Source organism: Strix aluco, chromosome 6 (assembly GCF_031877795.1).
Source record: "Strix aluco isolate bStrAlu1 chromosome 6, bStrAlu1.hap1, whole genome shotgun sequence".
In the NCBI taxonomy this organism is placed as follows: Eukaryota; Metazoa; Chordata; class Aves; order Strigiformes; family Strigidae; genus Strix; species Strix aluco.
The window spans coordinates 38,314,918-38,336,071 of NC_133936.1; the positions used below are offsets into that span (position 1 = coordinate 38,314,918).

Here is a 21,154-nt window from a genome sequence, read left to right on the forward strand (position 1 = left end):
TATATACCTAACACTATTTAAATTCTGGCACAGTATTTGGTATTTCTGTGTCAATATTTAAATTACCTGATTAATTTCGTGGTGTGCTAATGAAATGACAGAAAAACAACTAACCTGATGGTAAAAAGCACACCTGTGTATTCTGGATCTGAACCTGAGCTGTGGATGAATCACGCCATACAGCAGATAGTCATTGCTGAATTGCTGAGTACAAAGATGCATTGTGTGACTCACTCGCTGTGTTTCTACTACCATTATAAACTCTGAGAGCACTTGATGAATAACAGTCAAGAATGAATTCATCCATGTTTCTCTCTGTAACCATCTTTTATAAATACTGAGCCAAATTCTGCCTCCAGATACACACAGCTCTCATTGAAGCCTGCCCACTGTATTTATTTTTAAAGATAAAAGCACTCCTGTTACTTTCACAGAGGACTTCTGTGACACAGTCCATTGTAAGGATGTGAATATCCTTCCTCAAGAGCTTCCAGTGAAGCAGGGAGTGGCTGCCTGGAACAGGGAAGGGCACTTCAGGGATAATAGCCTCCAAACTGCAGCAGTGGGCTATAACCATTATGTTCATCTCAGTGATTTTCAGAACCGCGTTCCCCACACTCCGGTCTTGTGTAACTCTCCCTCTCCCTGCCGAGGCTCTGGGCTGCTCTTGGGGGTGACCCAGGGGCTGAACTGCTGAAGCTGATGGGCAGGTTCACACTGCTCCTGAGGCTCGCTGTCAGGTTCAAATTGCACTGGATTGGTGGGGAAAGCCATGAGTTAGGGTTTGGGGTTTTATTTTTTCTTTTTTTTCGTGAGCTTTCTCAGGGGATATAGATAAGAAAAATCTCCTTCTTTTCCCCAGAACAGGCTCTGTTCTGTCCTCGGACCCCAAATGTTGATGGCTTTGGATGCGCGCTACTCACTCCTGTATGTAGGAACATGTTTGTCCCGTGGCCTCATGTTTTGTTAAGGTGCTGATCAGAAAATGTTCTCTAGTGTCATGCAGTAGACAGACCTGGAGGCGGAGGGTTATGTCTTTGGTATGTAGGAGATGGTCTTTGCCCAGCACGGGCTCTCTCCTTCATAACCACCTCCTCAGCTCTTCTGGTATCATTTAAGATGGCTGCATTTAGGCTCTTGCTGTATATGCAGAGTGGCTCACTGATGAGTGAGGGCAAAGGAGGATGGGGAGGTAAAGGGATGTGGAGTGCGTTTACTGTTTCTGTGGTTGATTAAGCCATGTCTCAGTGCCACTGAGCTTTGTGGTACTGCTTGGCCCACCAGTTTCATTACAGCTCAGAGGAAACGCTGGGCTTGAAGTTTCACCTGCTCCTGCAGTCTTTATGCAATTGGTTATCCCCTGGGAACGGTGCTGGGTCAGAATAACAGCAAATAGAGCTGTGCTTCCCAAAACACCATGGTTTCACCAGGAGGCAAAAGAGTTATTAGTCCTTTTTGGGGTGGAACTACAGTTTGAGTCACATATTTATTGTTAATGAAATCTAATTTTCATGATTCACCATGATGTCTTTAATTTAAAGTAGCTCTGAAAGACAGTATTGTTAAATTATAATATCTGATCAGAAAGGGGTCGAGTTGTCAATTGTGAATGATTAGCTAACACATAACACTAGCTTTTTCTCATGTTTAGAGGTTTTCTGCAAACTGACCTGACTCTGTGGAAACTAGTGGTTTTTTTTTTTTCTGGTTGGTTTGTTTGGTTTTTGTTAAATGTCTGCAGAATATATGCACCATCCAGTTTTGTGCCTTCCTTTCTAGACCACTCAACCTCTGTGATACGTGGCTGGTTGACTGCATTCAGCTTTTTCTTTTAGGTGGTTTTTTTTTTTTTCTCCCAGGAAAAAAAAAGGTGGCAAGTGCTTTTAGAAAAGTCCTGCTGGTTTTCACTTGGAAGTAGATAGCTCAGGTCAAGCCTTTCTCCCCCACCCCCCACCCCTGCCCCCAGAGGTTACCTTATCATTGATAATTACAATATATTGTCTTCCTAGGCTTACATATGGAGGATCTACTACTACATTTTTCTGTGAGGAGTAGCCAAAGCCTACAGCTTGTGCAGTGGCTTCTTTTCCTGGCTTGGACAAATGAGAGCTAATTAACAGGAGTGAAATACGTGTGAAGTAGCAAATAATGATTAGTTTTGTTTATGTATAAATACTGATAGTCATAAGAGAATGCAAATGCTTGTGTGAGAAACAACTGTTCCCCAGGGGCTGTTTTGGACAAAAGGGAATGAGCGTGAATGTTCACAAAACAGCAAGTAAGAGTGGATATAAACAGGGTCAAGTAGCACATATGTTCAGGAACCCAGTGGATGTTCTCAAACGTGGTTTCTGTCATGGCTAGCAGCAGATTGCACGTGCCACGGAGGACGGATCACCCTGCGGTTCTGTGCCTGAAGAGCACCCACTCTTTGCGACTGCAATGAAAATTGCAATAGCAGCTTTACTTCTTTTAGCAGTTGTGGCGTTCTTCCCTTTATCACCCTGGGAAGATGTCCTTGCGTTATGATGACTGATTCACTTCTCGTTAAGTGGGTCAACATTTAACTGTAATTAATGAGTTAAAATCAGACTAACGGAAGGGCAGCCTTCAAGAAACTGGTGCTAATAATTGCAAGGCATATGAGAGTCAGGGAGGACTTGATCCATAATTTTTACCACTTGTGGCTTGTTTTGGTTTTAAAGCAGTTCACTCATGCCCAGGACAGACAAGCAGAGACTCTTCTGCATTGAAACCCTCTCCCATCTGCCGGACGCGAGTTTCCCTGGCAGTGCTGCTGGTAACGTGCCTGTGCTGCACCCGGTCGCTGCCTGACGGTCAGGGGCACAGTCACCCGCTCGGAGCTGATATCTCCTGCTAATGTCATTACAGGCCAAGCGGTGAAGGCAAGGAACCATGGCGGAGGATAGGAAAGATGAAGCCAAGGCACCGCACTGGACTTCGGGTCAGCTAACAGAGGCTTCTTCACACCCACATTCACCTGAAATTAAGGAACAGGGTGGTGCGGGTGCTGGACTGGTCAGAAGTGCCAATGGATTTCCCTACCGAGAGGACGAGGAACCAGGGCTGGGCAGCCACGAGCAGCCAGTGACATATGCTCGGACCAAAGAGAACGGGATCAACGGAGAGCTGTCGACGGGGGACAGGGAGACCGCAGGTAATACACCTCAATGCCCCGCCACGAAATACGGGGCTCTGCAGGCCACTGGATAATGTTTCTCCAAGTGGAAACGTTACGTGGAGCCAAGTGTGCCCTGGGCTCAGGGGAGCTGACATGAGGGAACATGTGCTTTAGAAGGGCACTAGCTCTTCACAGCAAGGGCTGCATCTTCATCTGGGTTTGCACAGCTTGCATCCTTACCCAGGATCCTGGGCAGTGCTCGGAGAAGACTTCAGGAAAGGCATGACGGTGCCTTAGTGCGTCTTGGTAGATGGGACAAGGTCATCTCTCTGGGGACGAAAGAACAGGCTGGTGTAGAGCAGCTGCTCAGCTCCTCTGGGCTAGGAGGGAGTAGGAAACCACTCAGCTGTTGTGCATGGATGGCTCATGTTGCTCTTGCGTGCATTTGTGTGTGCCTGAAGGATGAGTTCTCCTGTTATTGCTCATGAGTAACAACACCTTCTTGAAACCACCATTTGCAGAATAATGTGTTGCTCAATCTGAGCAGGAATACTACAATGCAGCATCAGCATTTATTCACCCTTGCCCAGGCATATTTCACTGGATACTCTCTGGGACTTTGTCTATTTGTAAACTATATTAGGATTCAGCTTGTTATTCGGGTAGAAAAAATGTGTGACTGTGTCAGAATGAAATATTCAAAGCAAGTTTCCTGTTTTAGAAGTAAATGCTAATTCTGTCTGTGCAGATTTCCCACTTTAAACCCCAAATGCACAGTGCAAGAGGAATTTCTCTTGTACAGACACAACTGCCCTTGATGCATCCATCCATGCATGCTAAAGAAATCTTTCTAGCAATGTTTGTTGGCTGTTGACAACATTTGGAGATGCCATCCATAATTGCTTAGCAGCTGGAGAATTTTAAGGCTCTTGGACCCTATAGTCATTTTATAAGCAATTGTGCTGGAAATAGATCTCTCTGCTAAAAGTAAATGCATTTAGTATGAATCTCTTCTTGTGGATAGCCAAAATTTGAAAGCCAAAGGTAAAAGAAATTTTGTGTAAGCATTCAGGTAAACACACTGTCGACGATTGTTTGGGGGGATGATAACAAGTTCTTGTCTCTCTGCTGTAACCCAACTTTGTGCTATGCTTAGCCAGCAAATAAGCAGGAGCAGTTGTGCAGGAATCACACAGGTAAGATGCTGCAGTTCTTAAAGCCTGATGTGGGCTGTGGGGAGACTGAGTGCATTTCTCATCTTTGCCACAGATTTTTCAGTCTTGGACAAGTCCCACCTGTATACATGAAGAAGTGGGAATAACTTTATAGGATGAAGAGCAGTTTCCTCTCCTTAGAAAGGGAGGAGAGAAATGCTCTTCTCAGGCTCTCTCAAGCTCAGGTTCTGAGTGGTGGTCAGTGTCTGAGAGACCTGAACATTTAATTGAGGAGTTTGCAGCTAATGGGTGAGAGGAGGCAGGAACCCACTGCTGCCCATCAGCAAGCATTGCAGTAGTGTAATTTCACGTTGCTTTTTGAGGCAACAGCAGAACAAGAAAAAAATGAGGTACCATAATCTAGGGCAGGCAGTGGGACTGGGGACACACACTTGCCAAGGTAACAAGACTACTCTTGATCTGGGTGAAGTTTGCTTCGATCACCACTTTGTGGCCTCATTTCCTCCTCCCCTGCTTTTTTCTCACTGTCTGCTTAGATTGCAGGATCTCTGGTGTGGGGACTTATTGTCAATACATACAGTTTTTGTTTGGGAGTCTTAATATATCTTATCTCATGGCATCTTTGTCCTTGAACACTAGAAAAGTCCCTAAAACTGCTTGCCTTCATGCATGAATTCCTAGCTCTCTGGAAACTTGTGCACTCCGCACTCACGATTAAATACTGGCTAAGCCCATGTTTAATTAATGCAGTGTAAACCAGCTTAGGATACTTAAGATACACGTTTAATCATTTTTCTCTTTTTGAAGGAGAAACCTGGTGGCAACTTACTGTAGTGATAGAAAGGGAGCGTGTGTTGTAGGAGCACGTGTTGCCATTTTACACTAGTACTTACTAGCTGGATGTGCTTAATGCATTGTGAAGCAGGAAGTTTAGAGGTGGATTTTTGGTGTTCGATTCAGAGTTTGATCTTGAAGTCAGGATTGCCATTTGCTACCAAATTCATCCATCTTTGATGTGTTTGCTTGTAAGTTTTAACTTCAGTGGGGTGGTGTATCAGGTGGAGATTTAAATGCCACTCTGATACACATAATTACCAATAATGTGAATTGTTTAATCATTTGTAGTAGCTTACTGACTCCAGACAGCTGAGGAGAAAATGCACAGGAAGCCAAGGTCAACTGAGAAAATTAAGCCAAACTGTGGGTTTGAGTGGATTTACAGGGATTTTATTTTCCTTGGTGCAAGTCCAGCACCATAACCTAGGAAGATCTCTGGCTTCTCAGCCTTCATGTTGGAGTCTGTAAATCCCCAGCAACTGCAGCAACCAGCTCATCTGCAGCGGAGCACTGGTATAACCAGGGCATTTCCCAGGCAGCCACCCATCGCCCCATCCCTGCTGATGAGAGCTCAATTACATTTTGAGGTGTTACGCCTAAGGAAGCTCTCCAGCACCTGACTGACCCAGGAGCTGGGATTTAGTCATGAAATGGGCCTCTCCTAGTAAATGGTACTCTGCAGCAGTGCAATAGTCCCTTCGGGGCACAGCAAAGCAGAAGGGCACCCATTTGCAGGGCTCACGCTGTAAAATCTGAGGGCTGTGTGTTAAGGGGGAGGTTAGAGTCAGGCCACCAGGACAAAGGCACCTTATGCCAACACTGATGCAGAGGCGAGGGGTGGTAGTGGGGGAGGAAGTAACAGTTCTTGCCAAACTGCATCCAATCCATCACTGCAAGTGACATTTTTAGGTTTGCACAGTTAAAATTTGCCTTCCTGTATATATGCATGTCTCTCTCTCTTGGCATCTAAGAGTTATTGAGTCTGACCTCAATTTTGGAATCCTCTGAATCTGGCTGTTGTGTTGCCTTTGATTGATCTGTCTCGGTATCACGCTGGTAATGGCTGCATTATGGAGACACATCAATGCCCTCCTTTCAAATGAGCCGATGGGAACGTGGGAGAGTGCACAGTGCTGCGGACAGGCCAGCCTCAGGGCCTGATCCAGCATCCACTGAAATCACAGGCAAATATGAACGAGAGAACAGGCTGGGGTTTTTGGCATAGCACACAGGAAGCCGTTATGGATGTGATATAAGTAAGGGCGGTAAAGCATATATATTTGTGCATATATATTTGTGTATATGAACTTGGCCTGCCCCTGGCAGACCAGCTCAGCCCCCCTACATCCTCAGCCCCATGTCTCTGTGAGCCACAAGTCCCATGCTGCTCCCAAGGAGCTCCTGAAGACGCCTTGCCTTTGGGGTGGTCTGCAGCACCCCACAGCCTGAGATCTGCTGAGTTTCAATGTGCTGTGCCTGATCCATGCCTGTCCATGTCCCCTCTCATCTGCACACACACACAGCATCTTTGGTGAGGATTCTGAAAGTACTAAGAGGGGAGGATGAGATCTGTAGCTCTTGTCAAGCCAAACATTTTCACGTCACATGAGATGTGTGCTGCAAAGGAGGCGTGATAGAGTAATCTTCAGAAACTCACTCTGAAGTGGGCTGATGTGGAACAATTTGGATTGGACCCCGTGGTAGAGCACAGGATGTATTTGACTTATAATGAAATGCGAGAGTGGCAGTCTTTTCTTTGCCTACTGAAAAGTCGTGGTCAACTAACTGGGAGGAAGCGCTGAGGAGCAGTACAGATGCGCTGCAGCGTTCTCTGGGAAGCAGCAATTCAGCACAATCCTTCGTATTTGACTTGCAAGGAACATCAAGCTGCAAAGGTTTGGTTTTTAACACTTCAAATGCATTTATTTTTCTTTTCAGTAATATAATGTCAAATATATTAATTTGACAGTAATAACCTGTCAAATTTATGTAATTAGGGGTAAAAGTAGTTAGATGCGTTGTGAAGCATCTTCTACAATATGTCTTTATGTACAGTGACTCAGCTGATTGAGTGCTTTCTTCATTACATGCCAAATTCAGGCTTATGTTCTGAGGGAGTTTGGATTACCCGCACAGTTATTTGATGAATTATTTTTTTGATAGATGAAGGAAAAGCATTTCCTGAAATCCTATTACCAGAGCCTCAGGACAGTGGCTCTGTCCTGGTGTCAGTCAATGTTAAGAACAGTAACACATCCTGCCAGAGTGACAGAGCCCTTCATTAATTGACAGGGTACCCAAACCATGCGGGATGCAAAGAGACTGCCAGAAAACTGTAGCAGACTTCCTGACACAGCACAGAGGACTGACGACAGGTTGAGTGTTCCTGCCTTGTTTTTCAGAGCCCTTAAGTCATAGGAAAGGTGGGTAAGAGGAAGCCCATGACAGATAAATGAGAGAGGCCAGGATTTTTGGTGACTGGGGGGGACCCAGAGACTGGGATGTGTTAGTTTTTAAGTGAAACAGAAAGAGGGGGGGAGCCCTAGACCTGTGAAGAGGAATGAAGACGTGGCAGTATTGAGCTGAAGGAGGAGTGAGGGACTGAGGAATGGTGGGGGAGCAGATCCAGCAGCAGGAGAGCTATGAGGGTGAGGGGCAGAGAGCTGGCGAGATGAAAGCTGTGAGGGAGCAAAGTGGGGGCGGGAAGTGGCAGGGAAAGAAGGAAGAATTGAAGATGAAGTAAGGACAGTAGGAAAAGGTTCAATTTTATCTGTTCATCCTGAGCCAACACAGCTTTTGCATGACGGCAGATATTACCCCAGAGATGAAGGGATTTAGACAGCAGGAATAGCACAGTGTGCAGGAAACAACCAAGGGGAGAATTGGTAAGAGGAAAATCACGTTACAGTTTGAATGTAATTTATCCTAATTCAGCCATTGTTTTAGGCTTTGTTCAGCCAGACTAAATGGGCAGCTGCAACAAATCTATTCCTATGACCAGCTACTCTTTAAATGCTTGTATTTAAATAAGCTGCAGTATAAGAAGGACGTGGACCTGCTCAAGTGGGTCCAGAGGAGGCCACGAAGATGTCAGGGGGCTGGAGCACCTCCCCTGTGAGGACAGGCTGAGAGAGTTGGGGGTGTTCAGCCTGGAGAAGAGAAGGTTCCAGGGAGACCTTGTAGTGGCCTCCCAGTACTGAAAGGGGCTACAGGAAAGATGGGGAGGGACTCTGCATCAGGGAGGGTAGGGATAGGACGAGGGGTAATGGTGTTAAACTGAAAGAGGGGAGATTGAGATTAGATACAAGGAAGAAATTCTTCCCTGTGCGGGTGGTGAGACACTGGCACAGGTTGCCCAGAGAAGCTGTGGCTGCCCCCTCCCTGGCAGTGTTCAAGGCCAGGTTGGACGGGGCTTTGAGCAACCTGGTCTAGTGGAAGGTGTCCCTGCCCATGGCAGGGGGGTTGGAGCTAGATGGTCTTTAAGGTCACTTCCAACCCAAACCATTCTATGATTCTATGAATGTCAGCCTGAAAGACTGCCCTGGCATAGCCAGTAAATACTTGAGCAGAGGTGGGTTGGCTATGCAAAAAAAACCATGTTGAAGATGGGGACTGTGCTTGTTCCAGCCACCAGGCAGTGTGTCAAGGAAACAGTCTGTATCTCATTGTCTTCCATAGCCTGGCGTTGTAGTAGCCAGTCTCTAGGTAAAGAGGTTCTTGTTCACGGCCCTCACCACCACGGCACTGTTAGAAAATCACCATGATGCTTAGTTGTGCTGGCTCAGGCGCCCAGCCCATGAGGGCTGACACTGGAGCTGTAATGGCAGATTGGGCAGGGGCAGGATTGCAGCTCTGTGCATGGGGTCAGTAAACATGACAGTCTCTCCAGGCTGAAACTGCACCGAGTCATCACTTGGTCCCATGGTGTGTTAATGGTTATTCCTTCTCTTGTGACTTCTCATTTGATATTCTTTTCTTTTGTGTGTCTTTCTCTCTGTTGCTATACAAGTGATAATGGTAAGATGGCACTGCCAGTAAACATACAAACAGGCCTTCTTTGTACAGAGCCCTTTTTTAGTCTTGCTTTCCGAGAGGACTGCTTTGTCAGAGCTTTCCTTTTCGTTTGGCTGTTTGCACTGGTTGTCCTGCTGCTGCCCAAGCCCTCCTGGAGTTACCAGAGCACCCTACAAATTCCCTGAATGCCTGTTCCAAGGAGCCACCCAGCCTTGTTGTCAGATACGCATTTTCAGCAAGCTGCATGTCTCGAGCAATACAGACAAAATGCACAGAAGGATGCAAAATCAATGGCATTCAGAGATAATGGGATTGCCGTGTTTGTCCCATTTCAGTTGTTTATTTTGCAAAGCTGGAATAATGCATCTTACCATGTCATTGGTGGCTCCCATGGGAAAGAAGCTGTTAATTAGGTATTTTGATCTCCCTCCCTTTGCCCAGGAAATGTGACAGTAATTACTGTGCACCATCGTCTTTGCCAATTTAGATACAGGCTAACATACCAGACTCCTGAAACTTTTCTTCTCTATGTTAAGAGTAATACAAGTGTCATTTTCTGGGACACATTATTGGAATATTTTAGACATGTTCAAATTATATTGCTGAAGAGAGCATAGGCGGAGACAGCAGAGCCTCTTTGGGGCACTTGCAGAAAATGTTATTTTTACTGTTCTCTGTTAAGCTCGCTGTAGAGATCCTTCTCAGCTGTTCTGCAGAGGACGGGGAATGAGGCCAGAGAAACTGTGTCTTTTCCCATGTACCCCCTAGCTCCAGCGATCTTCTCCCAGACTCTGAGTATTCACTAACTGCTGCAGAGACCAGTCTCTGCAGGTGTTTCTGTGGTTGGCACTATCGGTCACTAAATCCGGTAAGACATCACATTTTGTCCAACCCTAATCTCTCTGAGGGGCTGGCTCTGCCCTCCCACCTCCTCTTGGGAGTTCAGAAATTGGTCAGTCTGTGATTGAAATGTATTGGCAGGAGCTGGAGGGTCTGGCACAGTTTTGGGCGATATGATCATGCAAAAATTATTGCCTGAAAGGGAGTGGAGTGAGATAACCCAGTGTGCAGGTGCTGTTGACACCCATGGCTGGGAGTCAGACACCCAGAGAAGTTCAGCCTCAGTCTTTCTTATCGTTAAAGCTCCTCTGACAACGTCAGTGTGTGATTCAGATTCACTTTTGAAAACTGTATCTCAAATCAGGTGCAGTAACACCATTAGAGTCAACTGCTGCATTGTGCCATGTCAGCCTTGAATCTGGCCAAGAGAAGGCATCAACCAGCCATTTCCTTTGGGCTCCCTGTTGCTGTTTTGATTTGCTTCGGTGTTTTCTTGTTACAGTATGAGCATTGCAAGAGGGAATTGCATAAGCAGCTGTGCTTCCTTAAGGAGTAAGAGCAAAACGCCTGTGAGCGTGTTGGCCTGGCAACCAGCGCTCACTTGGTGCCGTCAGTGTTCCCAGAAAACGTAATCGATAACAACCTTGGAGATGCAACAAGGAGCGATGAGGCCAGGATATGGAGGAAATATCTTTCATAACATGTTGTTCCAACCACACCGGTAATTCAGACCGTATGTCATGAGTGCTGTTTATCAAAGTTGCCTTTTGAAAACATCTGCAGCAGTTCTTGGAGGGCTGCTGTAGCCAGGATAGCTATTGCTGCTGAAGGATGAATATCCTGTTGAATATAGAACACATCCCAGGAGTTAAATTTTTGCTCTTGTCTCCCCTTTTTGTGTGACAAAAATTTGCCCTTTGTCTGTCTCTGCCCTTCCTACCTGCCATCCGTGTTTGGCTGCCTGCCCTCATGGGGGCTGTAAATGCAGACTTTGATGTTTCTGTGGGCCGGATCTCAACCCTCCAGCACTGGTGTTAGCTGAGTCACTGGTGGGACAGTTGTGTCCAGAGGCCATGTTCTAAATCGTGGCCCGTTGTGCTGCAATCCTTTTCAGCGAATGGTAGGGGACAGCTTGTGCATTTATGAATTATGTAGACAAGGTTTGTAAGAGTCAGAAGAAAAGGCAGGCAGGTGCGAGGAGAGCTGCCCCAGGTCACCCAGGAGGGCTGTGGCAGAGCCATGGGCAGGCGGCGTGGCCCTGTGCAGAGCTGTGTGCTGGCTTTCTGCGGGCTCCTGCCCTCTGGGCTTGGTTCAGCTCTGCCCCTTGCAGAGAGTTGAAGATGGAGCTCTTCAAGGGCTCTTCACTGTCATGTCTCAAGGGAAGCCATCATGGTTTCCATCCCCCCAACGGCAGCGTGGCAGACATGCAGGAGCACTGAGCAATATTTGACAGTGGGCAGAGGTCTTTGCAATTGCAGCTGGAAGGTGGTATCGCTGGGGACTGTGCCAGCATATAATCTTCCATTCCAGCTTTGATCTGAGGGCAGGAAGATTTGGAGGAATGTTCATTACCAAACAACAGAGCCTTGTTTTGCAGACACACAGCTGCTCTTGTTTCAGGCAGAGCTGAAATGGCAACTTCTTCTCCAAAGTCACCTTGAAAGGGAAGCAGCAGGTTCTTTGGTGACAGCACTGGACGTGCTGGTGGGCATTGACTGCCTCATTTCCTGGCCCCTCGCCCTGTGCACAGGCAATTATCAGCTCCCAGGGTCTCACACACTGTGGAGCAGAAGAGCCTGGAGGTGCAGTCATTAACCCGCTCACCACCACGCTTCACAAATCCCTTCCTCCTCTTTCCCCGTTGTGGAAGCTCATGCGTGTGGCTGGTGCACTTTCCAGCCCTGGCTAACCACAGGTTAGCCCAGTGCAAGGCACAGCTTCCCACTGTCCCCACGTGTGTCTGGGGAAGGCAGGTCCTCCCAGCATCTGCCTTTCCACATGCAGCTGGGCACGGGTTTAACCTTTGGCGGAGAGGAGGTAGGTACCATCAGATCACTTACAAAAATGAGTGTCGCACAGTCTGCTGCTCCTGCGAGGAGTGCCAGGCGCTGCTGATTTCTTTTTTCCATGTTGCCATGCCAACACATCCCTGCGCGGAGTGAGATCTCTTTTTAAGCTCCGCTGAGAGAAAGTATGTAGCCTGGGAGCTTATTTAGCATTCAGGAGTGCACAGCCTCTCTGTAACGGCTCTGAGCCACAGCCGGGCTGTCTGACAAAGGAAAGGAGGATTTAATTTTTTTCCTCCTTTCCTCTAGCATTTGCTTCTCAAGGTTAAGGGCGACAGGGTAGATGGGAAGAGAGAGTGGGAGGACACTGCAATGGGGCCCTCGCCCTGCTGTCCTCACTGAGGCACGACTTTCATGGAAATGAAAAGGAAATACTACTTTGGGGTGTATTTATGGTGCAAAATACATGTGTGTGTGTGAGAGAGAGAGAGAGGCAAATTTATTGGTTTGGCTAACCCTGATGAGCTACTCTGTATTAAAATTGGAAAGCAAAGACAATTTGGGTTTTGAGTGAGGAACTCAAAGGAAAGATTAGAAGGAAGCCAGAGACAAGCCCCTGTCTTTGTCTTCCCTGCTGTTTTAGTCTGTGAGGTTACAACATGGAGAAAGAAATCATCTGATCTCGTGCTGTATTCATATCCTGAGTAAGGGCAGCAAAACTAGTGCATACTGGTGTTTTGGTTTGCGTTTTTTCATTTTGGGGAGTCCCTACTGGTAGATTAACTGCTCACTTTAAATAATGATAATTAATACAGGTTTGCTTGGCTTTGCCAGCTGAAGGGATAGAAATCAGCATAAAGCGGCTGGCATTAGCTGGCAGATGAGCACTGATGAGCCGGTGCCTGTCTGTACCAGCTGTGAAAAGGTTGATCTGGAAATTCAAAGACAAGACTCAGAGGGCTACATGCTGATGTTGACTGTCATTTGTTTCTTGGGAGATGCTGAGCAAAACATTTACATTTTCTGCGCTGTTTCACAGACGGACTGCAGAATGGAGTCAGTGGTGCTTGGAAAACCCATTCTGAGGTGGTGGTATAGAAATGCAGTCTTGGTTGGGTTTTGGGCTTTTGTCATTACTGAGGCATTCCTCACGACATGCAAAAAGTGCAGGAAACTGAAAGCACCCTAGCTGTGTACATTAGATCATGGGAGTGAGCCCTTCTCCTATGTGTGGAAAATACCCGGTCAAAACTTTAATTGCATGCAGTATGTGGGAAAATAACTGTGAGATATGATTATGTCCAAGGCAGGAAAACCTGTTAGCTGCTTCCCAGAGAGTCATTTTCACTCAGGACTGAGTAGACTGAATACCTCATGAAAATCAGTTTCACTTGGAGGCACTATATACTTGGGGGGAGGGGGGGGGGGGGGATAAACCCTAGGTATTTCACTTTTTTGTTCCTATTTCTTTCCTTGAGACTACTTCATAGTGATATATGATCAGATTGGTGCAGGTTCCAGCAACCCATATAGCCTATGGCAGTTATGATAAAACTAATTTACAGTCTGGTCCTCTGTCCATGCAACCCGTGCATCTGGCAAGACAGATACGTTAATAAAGAAGAGCAGAAGTATCAGTTGCCAGATGTGTAGATGTGGCAGTCTTGCTGACGTACCAAAACTGTTTTCATCCATAGCCTTGCACCACATATGACAGAAGGAAAAGGCTTCTGCTGTGACTGTTGCTTTTCACCCCAAAGCCAGGGTATGTGCCAAATCCAGGGTAACACAGCCTGCACAGGATCTTGTGAGCTGTAAAGGAAACAATCCTTAGTTGTTCCTGTCCATGAGTTATCTTTTTTCTTTCACTGTCATCCTTTCTCTCTATTTAAGAATACGTTGTCCTTCTAAACAATTGCTCTGTCAGCTCTTACTACTTTTCCTCTCTTTTCTCATGTTGCCTCTGGCTTTATTTTCTTGCTCTCTCTATGTACTCCCAGCTCTATCCCAACCATCCAGTGTAGCTTCTCTGCGACCTTGAATTTCCACAGCTGCTTCTCATTTTCAGTACACTTGAGAGCGCTATCTCTGGATGCAGACCTCTCCTGGTGGCTGCAGTGACCCAAACCCTGGTCCAGGCTCTCTCCACAGCACCCAGATGTCCCCAGCACCGTGGCTGCGGAAGCTTGCAGACTTAAGTGCGCAGAGAAGACAAGTCTGTCATAAAAAGCAGAAGAGGTAGTTCAGAAGGTGTGCTGAGGGTTTTTACGTGCATCTCTTGCACTTCTGTAAGATTAGATGCACATTCTTCTTCCTGATCTCTTGCACACTTAGAGGCGTGAGCCAGTAGTCTCCAAGGGTGGGCAGGCAGTGGATGGGAGCAGGCTGTGTGAGTGGCCAGGGATGAGTCCCGGTCAGAGTCAGTGACCCAGCAGAGATCAGGCTCCCTTTGACTGGCTTAGTGCCAGAGGAGAGGGGGAGAGATGGCAGAACTGCTGAGCAGGGCTGAGAACTGCTCTGGAAACCCATCCACATCACCTCTGCAGGACTTGGTTCATCTGTATGTGACATGGGGCCTGTCCTGCTCTGTCTGTCTGTGGCAACGCTTGCCACGCACTCGTTTGTAAGTACACAACACTGTTCCTCTCAGTCGGTAGGAGGGACACATCTGTCTTGGTACAGACACGGGGCTGGGCTGGGCAGCAGAGCCGGGAAGAGGAGATTCACTGTGCAACTCTTGCTGCATTGCAGAGCTGGCTGGTTAAGCAGGGTTGGACTGGCAGTGTGAGCCTTAAGGTGAACAGGGCACGGTATTGCTGCATTGTATGTGTTACATATCCCCTGGTGGGATGAACCAAAATTCTGTTGCATCGGCAGAATGATCTTCAGTCCTTCTGACCGGGCACGACTAGAAATCCCACACAGCGTGTGCACAGGTTAATGTTAGTTTTAAACTTAAATTCAGCAGAGTTTGTATAGCATACTTTGAATTCTTCTTTAAAAAGATCACAGAAAACACTGTAAAAAATGTTCAAAATTAGCTCCAAAGGAGCTAAAAATGAACTTTAAAGGACATGTCACCTCCTGCTGTAGGTGACTGAAACTCCACTGACTTCTATGGGGGTTCTTAAAAGTCTGTTTAAAATCTTAACTTGTACTGAAGTTCAAAACAAATATTGATTTATAAGTGAGTCACCTGTTACGTGTATTTACTAACACTCAAAGGACTAAATATCCGGCTCTTTGTTTTGAAGCCGTAGTGATTTCTTCTGCATGGTTCCTAAGGAGTTCAGGTTTCAATGAAAGATAGATATAGCTGCTTTGTGGGTGCAAGTGATGTTTTTAGCTGATACCAAGTCCTGGGAAGGGCAGTGGGACCTCACTGCATTGCCCTGGCTGAGGGTCTGGTGTTGTCTGCTTCAGTATTGCATGTTAGCTGTAAACTGTGTTGCCAATGCATCAGACAAAACAACCGATTAGTTTTTCCCACCTCTGACTTGGCTGGGAATGCTGACAGTGGTAAATATTTTGTTCCAGGCAGTAGACTTAAGAACATGCAACTCAGGAGATACACAGGGAGCAAGTATTTGCAGTAATGAGGGCTCATTTTTAAAGCATTGCTTTATTGTACTGACATTTGTATGATTCCTTTTTAACAGACTTTCATATTTCAATAGGGGGTGGGGGCTGATCCCTTGGTGGTTTGTTTTACAGCTGCTAGACAGCATGGCAGAGGCTTCTGCCTAGTGAATGTGCACCAGGGTGTGCTGGGGAGCCGGAGCAGGGGACTCACTGGAGCTTTCTGAATTGTTCCTGGCTTCTAGCACAAGTTGCTTTGGATTTTGCGACTTATGTGCCTTGGAGCACATCTGTCTCCAGTTGGAGCTGGACTATGTCCAACTCTCTCGCTGAAGAAGGTGATCAGGAAAATGCAGTCAGGGCAGTGAAGGTGAGGTACACACAGAACACGTAGAAGCTGTCCAAGGACAGGCAGCCCAAGCCCTGGGCCGTGGCTTCCCCGAACGCTGCAGAGCAGCTGAGGGCACACAGGAAAGCCGCCCTCCAACCTCCTGTTTGTACCGGCACGAAACCGGTCTGACACGGCTCAGCTGCAGCCAGAACACCAGTTTTGCACCAGATTTACTCTGCTACAAAGCAGATATGTTAAGGGGCCAGATAATGGTGATTCAGATTTACAATCTTGAGTTTAAGGAGAAGGTAGGAGGGACTGTTAAATACCTGAAGTACCCCAAGACGTGGAGGCATAAACCATTTGCTGTGAGGCTCCTCAGGGCGTGAAGCTGCTGTGTTGGGGTACCCAGCTGTAGCTCTCCTGTACGTGCTCTTCTCACATAGTCACTGCAATCCATCCTTCCCCAAAGGTAGTCTGGGTGTGTTACCGTTGTTCGGTGTTGCTACCTTTGGGGTTCAGGCCATTAAACATTCAAAGCTCTTTCTTTCCCAAAGCACAAGCCTTTTCTGACCTGTTCAGTTGGTTAGCTGGTAAATCCTGGTGATTAAATTAATCTGTCGCTATCCTCATTGATGCTACAGTAGCTTGAAGTCAACGAGTTTATTAGGGAAATGATACTTGTCAGTTGTGTTGTGGTTTCATTTAATTTAAAAGCTGATGTTCCTATTATTTGCCTTCATACCTCCTGCCAATTACTGTTGATATTGCCAACATCCAGATCAAGGACCTACTTACAGCAAAATATTTACACTCACGAAAGCCATTTGAGAGCAAATATTTAAATTCTGTAAAGCTATGTTACTGCTTTTTTTCTTCAATCACAAGCACTAATCTGTTGGCATTATTTGGGTTTTATATAACTTATTCATACTGCATTGATTGCTGCTGTGCGTTTCTCTTTTAATCTGAGTGCAAAAGGCAGTAGTTGGAGTTGTCACAATCCCAGTGATAAAGTCCAAGATGTGTTGTTGGTTTTTCCATCAGAAATGTCACTGGGTGAAGCTCACATCTTTTTTTTCCCCAGCGTTTCAGCACTCTTGACTGAAACAAGAGTCGTCTACCAGCTTCCAGGAGAGCTGAGCATGAATTCAGAACCTGTCCTTAGGGGACTGGCTAATGCCTCTAAACAAATCGAATAGCTATTTGGTTTGTAGTCCTGCTGCCCTCGAAACTGCAATACCCCGGGGGGGAAAAATCCATAGGTCCTGTTTGCTTTTCGGATTGTCAAAGATAGCAAATAGCCACTTTGTATCTTTCCTTTCTGCAGGAATATATTGGCGGTATTTTGCCTCACCGAGCAGCACAGGTTGCTCTCTGCTTTTGTTGTTGACTCGATTTCACTGTGCCAACAATTAGTGCTGGTTACCTTGGAAACTGCTCTGCACCCCACTGGGGATTTTGACAGGCACATTTTTACTGAAATTGCTTTGTTTTCCCAATTCTGCAAGCACACATGTAGCTAATCCTTTTGCTGTGTTCTGCCTGTGTTCCTTCCCCAAAATGTAGCAAAATTAATGAAACATATTATTTTATCCTTTCGCTCTGTTTGCATCTCTCTTTATCCCTATTTTAGCCTCAGTGCTCCAGGAGTGTTAATTACCCTTTGCTTTAACCGAGCTCACTGTTAATTTTCTTGGTAGGTGGCTGAGGGGTGACATTGTGAATGTATGTGAAGTTTTGACACAATTTTCAGTCTCCTCCTCTCCGTCCCTCCTTCCTGTCATCCCTTTCCTTCAGTTTTCTCCTGGAGCATTTGTTGTGCCGTGCAGTTCCAGCACGTTAAACTTTGTTTATGCCTTAAACAAGTTCTGCTTTACAGAGAGCAGATGGCATCTTCCATGGCTACAGCAAACTCTGATACCGTAGTGGTATCAGATAGAGCTGATGCTAGAAAGAGCGGGGGGGTGATGCTGCTCCAGTCTGGGAAGAGTGTCCCAGTGAAATTGTGGGGATGTGAAGTACTTTTTAGGAGGAGCTGTCGCTGTTGCTGTGAAATGGGTGCTCAGGTGACAAGAAGCGATTGATAGGTGAATAGTGAGTGAACTGGCTGAATGGCGGTAATGAAACACAGGCAGCTACAGTTGGGGAAGGAGAGTAAGAGCTGACCAGGGCACCTCTGGCCTGAGAAATCACTGATACTGTTATGTGAGGTGACGAGCCAGCTGTTCCCCAGGATGAGCTGTACCAGCCCTGGTTCCTCTGCCGGCAGGATCCCTGCAGCAGCGCTGGGACGCATACCTGAGGCAGGAAGATGCTGTGAGCCCTGCCCATAGGAAATTTCTCCTGTCAAAAACAATCCTCATAATAATAATGCAGCATCACATAGAGGGGTAGGAGGGAGAGAGAAATAAAAGGTATCACTGGATGAGGGCTGTCATAGGCAAATGTCTAAGCCTGAGCAGTTTCACCTAGGAAATAGTGTTTGTAGCAAGTTCAGCTCCTCAACGGATTGAGGCTGAGGTTATGGTAGGTTGGAAGAGAAAGAGTGTCTGAAGCTGAAGGAAAAACATTTAAAAGGGCACAAAGGGAACAGACACTACACATCACTGCGGAGATGTGTCACACATCTAATTTTTGCTCTTGCCTTTATAGTTGCCAATTATTTCTAACAGTTTTCTGGAAATATTTGGTGAAAGCTCAGACACCTTTTTTTAAAGACTCTTGCCACCATCCATACATCTGTCTCTGGGGCTGGTAAACCTGTCTGTTAAAAGACTTAATGGACTGGAAAGGTTTCCTGGGAAATGAAAGTACTGTAGGTAATGGATTCAGGTGCCAGAGGAGACATCTGCAGTCCATTGACAACTGCAACAGCATCAATAAGAAGTGAAGGAGGGCTTTTACACAACATCTTGGCCTTCTACAGGGTCTGATCCCAGATCTTTGGCTCTGCTGTAGACATGTTTGGCATGTAACCTTGCTTTAACAGCCCCTGGCTGGGGGTCTCTCAGTGAAGAGGGGTTCTCTCAGGTGTCGGGAGGGAGTGCTTGGATGACACCTGCTGCAGTTCAAACATTGGTGCCAGGGCAAGCTGGGGTGGGGATTGAGCAGCTGTTGTGCCCTTGGGTGTGCATATGAGAGGGGCTGCAGCTTCTGGAGGTACCAGGCCTTCTAAACCCAGCAAAGAGGAAAGGCTGTGGCTCCCCACACCATCAGCAGCTGGTTCAGCATCTCCTGTGCATCCCAGTGCTCTGAAAGGGTTTGTGTCCCTGAGTTGTCTGTGGGGCAGAGAGACTCCAGATGTCCCAGTTTGGCATGCTGGGGGTTTTCATACCTTGTAGAAGAATCAGGCTGGCTTCCAAGACCAGGAGCAGAGAGTGCTTACTGGTTTGAGGTTTAAATTAGTGTAGTGCCCAAGACAGATGCCTGCCCTCTCAGCAGGGCACAGTCCTCTGTTCCTGCCAGAGAGCAGTCATGGCATTAGTAGCAACTGGGCAGGCTTGACTTGACAGCCCGTCGGAGCTTGGTCTGAAGTGATAGCCTTTAAGGGAGCAGCAGAATCACCATCCCTGTGTGTTAGCTCCTGGCCTCTCGGCTCAGCCTGCACATTGTCAGGGGGGTTTTGAAAGCTTGTGCTGAGGATCTTTCACAATGTCTCCTCTCTGTTATGGACATCCCATTCGAGGACCACCAGTACTTTTGGGTACCACGTTCCCTGAAATCAAACTGGGAGACTCAGTCTGTGTCCAGTGTCATGAGCAGCTGACATCTTGATAAAAAGGAGCAGCATTTTACTCTCTGCAAAATGCAAAGGAAGGACATATTGTTGTTGTTCATTGTGATGGAGTCTTATGTGAAGCCAAGGTCCTTTTTGCCTTTAAGAAACATATATTTGGTTTTACTTATTATTTCTTAGCGCCGTTTTGGTACCACAGAGTAGAGTTAGAGACTGACTACCTGCTTAAAGGGAGGGGAAAAAAAATCTCTACAAGCAAAACTATTTCTAGTGAATCCAGAGCTTTTAGGCTGTGAAGAATTTGCCTGGCATCCAGGCTGGCTAAGTCTTCTTTTTTCTTTTTTTTGTTCTTTATCATTAGGCTTCCTTGAACTTTAACTGAACCATAAGGAAACTATGAAGAGTCTCAATAGCTGCCCTGTGAGGATTTGACTTACCCATTGGATCTGCTATTTATAGTGTCCATTAGTACAAAAATGTCTGTCCTTTTGCAGCAGTCATGTACAGCAAAAGCACTGCTCTTCTGGCGAACTGCCTGTGCCTCCTGTGTCACACAAAATATCCATCAACAGAGTGTTCAGAAGTGAGCCTTTCTTGATTAAAAAAACCCGGCCAAATAAAAAAAATCCCCCAAAACCAAAACCCAGAGGCCATTTGTACTTTTATTTACTTATTTTGCATAGCCTGAAATTGAAATTTCCTTTTTTCAGGAGGCAACCTTTCACCCCTAGCCATATCTCCCCATGGAACATAATCTTTGTCCCAAGCAAATTAAATCAGGAAGAGAGGGTGGGAACTGTCTTCCAGCCTTGCAGAGCCCATTTGCACCCTAGAACGAGGCTGGATGTGAACAAGTATAAATTCTGTAACAAAGGAGACCATTTTTAATAGGGATTTGTCTTACCTTGCTGGGAGGAGGCTTGCAGTAGCTTGGGTGATGGAGAGCAGGTGACCGAGTGGGTTTCCGTTGGACATGCTCCAGGGTACTAAATCTGGTATACATTTGCATATTCTATAGCTGAAAAATTAATTGGAGCCTTTTCTTAAAATTTTCGTGTGAAAATAAGCTTAAAAAACTGATTCTCCTAGCAGTCTTCCTATCTGAGTCTTGCTTTGTTCATCTGAGCTAACAGACTTGATGATGTTACTTTTGTTGGTAGTGTTGTGATTAGTAGATTCATGGAGATTTTGACAGAAGGGTCACTCACGTGTCACACCCTCCAGGCATAAGGCAGTGGTGGCAATTGGCATGAGGTCTTCTGGAGCCACGGTGCTCTGTGAAGCTCTGTGCCGTTCTCCATGCTCACCGAAGCTGCCGGGGCAATACTTTCTCCTGTTCTGAAAGAGCAGAATCTCAACAGGGATATACCAAGTATCAAAGCGCACTTTAAGGAAGAGCAGTTTGTTTCCTACCTGCCTGTCCCACCCACCCAAGGTGCTGCAGCACACCGGCTGCGTGGCGCGGCATGAGAGAAGGCACCCCATGTCTGC

The 21,154-nt window shown here is 46.5% G+C and overlaps 1 protein-coding gene across 26 annotated transcripts in view; it reads left to right on the forward strand.

Annotated features, from left to right (window-relative positions):
- The window catches only part of MAP2 (microtubule associated protein 2), a 242,021-nt gene that overhangs the window by 166,649 nt on the left and 54,218 nt on the right, over window positions 1-21,154 (forward strand). For 25 of the 26 annotated variants that reach the window (XM_074829675.1, XM_074829674.1, XM_074829688.1 and 22 more), the window contains one exon: window positions 2,893-3,178. The exons of the other annotated variant lie outside the window; for it this stretch is intronic. In XM_074829675.1, coding sequence (XP_074685776.1) covers window positions 2,917-3,178 — 262 coding nt within the window. In that variant the 5' untranslated portion in view covers window positions 2,893-2,916. The remainder of the gene's footprint in view (window positions 1-2,892; window positions 3,179-21,154) is intronic. 26 annotated transcript variants of the gene reach the window in all.